General features: G+C 43.8%; 1 protein-coding gene across 1 annotated transcript in view; it reads left to right on the top strand.

Annotated features, from left to right (window-relative positions):
• Window positions 1-56: 56 nt before the first annotated feature.
• LOC106815002 (U2 small nuclear ribonucleoprotein auxiliary factor 35 kDa subunit-related protein 2-like) overlaps window positions 57-1,035 on the top strand; it is a gene marked incomplete at its 5' end in the record, with an annotated part of 9,165 nt that continues 8,186 nt past the window's right edge. The window contains 2 exon segments of the mRNA XM_014819402.1: window positions 57-155; window positions 610-705. Coding sequence (XP_014674888.1) covers window positions 57-155; window positions 610-705 — 195 coding nt within the window.

Raw genomic sequence — 1,035 nt, 5'->3', positions numbered from 1 at the left:
AACAACCATGAATTGTGTTGGTAGTGCATGAGTGGTTTTTTTGTAGGGAGCAGGAGCATGAGCTTTGGCTGGAGAGGGAACAGAGAGCTCAGCTGGAGTTTGAATACAAGAAACGAGTGGAAGCGAAGAAACAACAGGAGAGAATTGAATTAGAGGTTAGCTATAATTTAGCAAGGATTCCGATTCCTGAAATATTCTATTAGGAAGGCATGAGAATTTTGTCTTAATTCTATTAGAATGGTATTTATATTTCATAAGGATCCTATTATAATTTTTATATTTTAATTCCTATAAGAAATTTCATTATTTTATTAGGAATTTTATTGGAATTTTGTAGTTTCTTACAGCAACATTGTAGGAATTCTAGAGTAATCTATGAGATTCTAGTAAGATTCTGTAATGATTATATCACGTGTGAGTAAAAACATTTATTATCGGTCTTAATTATATCATAATTCTGCAAGCAGACTGTCATACCTGTACGCAGTAGCTGCTTTACGAGTGGTGCCGGCATGCAGGCATGATTCCCTCGCGTGCTGCGTCCCTGCATTGTAGTTGTACACATCCCTATGCTACTGCGGCTGGTACACGTGCTGCCATCTATTGTAGAAACAAATAAAGAAAGAGCTTGAGGAGCAGGAGCGGGTCGAGCAAGAGAAGCGGGAAGCTGCCGAGAGGCTGGAGAAGGAGAAGAAGGAGAAACAGGTGAAGCCGCCTCACAGACGCAGTCTTACCGATATCCACCCTGTGGCGTCGCCGTGGTTACGCCTGCAAGCGGCGTCACGCGTTCATCTCGCGTTTTTCCGACTTCGAACAAAATTCCTTGACGAGTTTTCTCTCGCATTGTTTCCTTGACTGCGCGGCGGCAGCGCGCGATAGCTGGCCAGACATCATGCGGGGAGCGTACAGATCTGCCACATCGATGCACATCGATGAGATTACGTGTATCTTTTTGTGGAAACTCTTAAGTGGGATTCATAAATATATGCACCCGTGCGTGCGTGTGTGCGTGCGTGCATGCATCTGTGCATACGT

The sequence above is a fragment of the Priapulus caudatus genome, unplaced genomic scaffold (genome assembly GCF_000485595.1).
Source record: "Priapulus caudatus unplaced genomic scaffold, Priapulus_caudatus-5.0.1 Scaffold1020, whole genome shotgun sequence".
Taxonomy (NCBI): Eukaryota; Metazoa; Priapulida; class Priapulimorpha; order Priapulimorphida; family Priapulidae; genus Priapulus; species Priapulus caudatus.
Note: the sequence above shows the minus strand (reverse complement) of the source record. Positions and strands in the feature narration are given on the sequence as shown.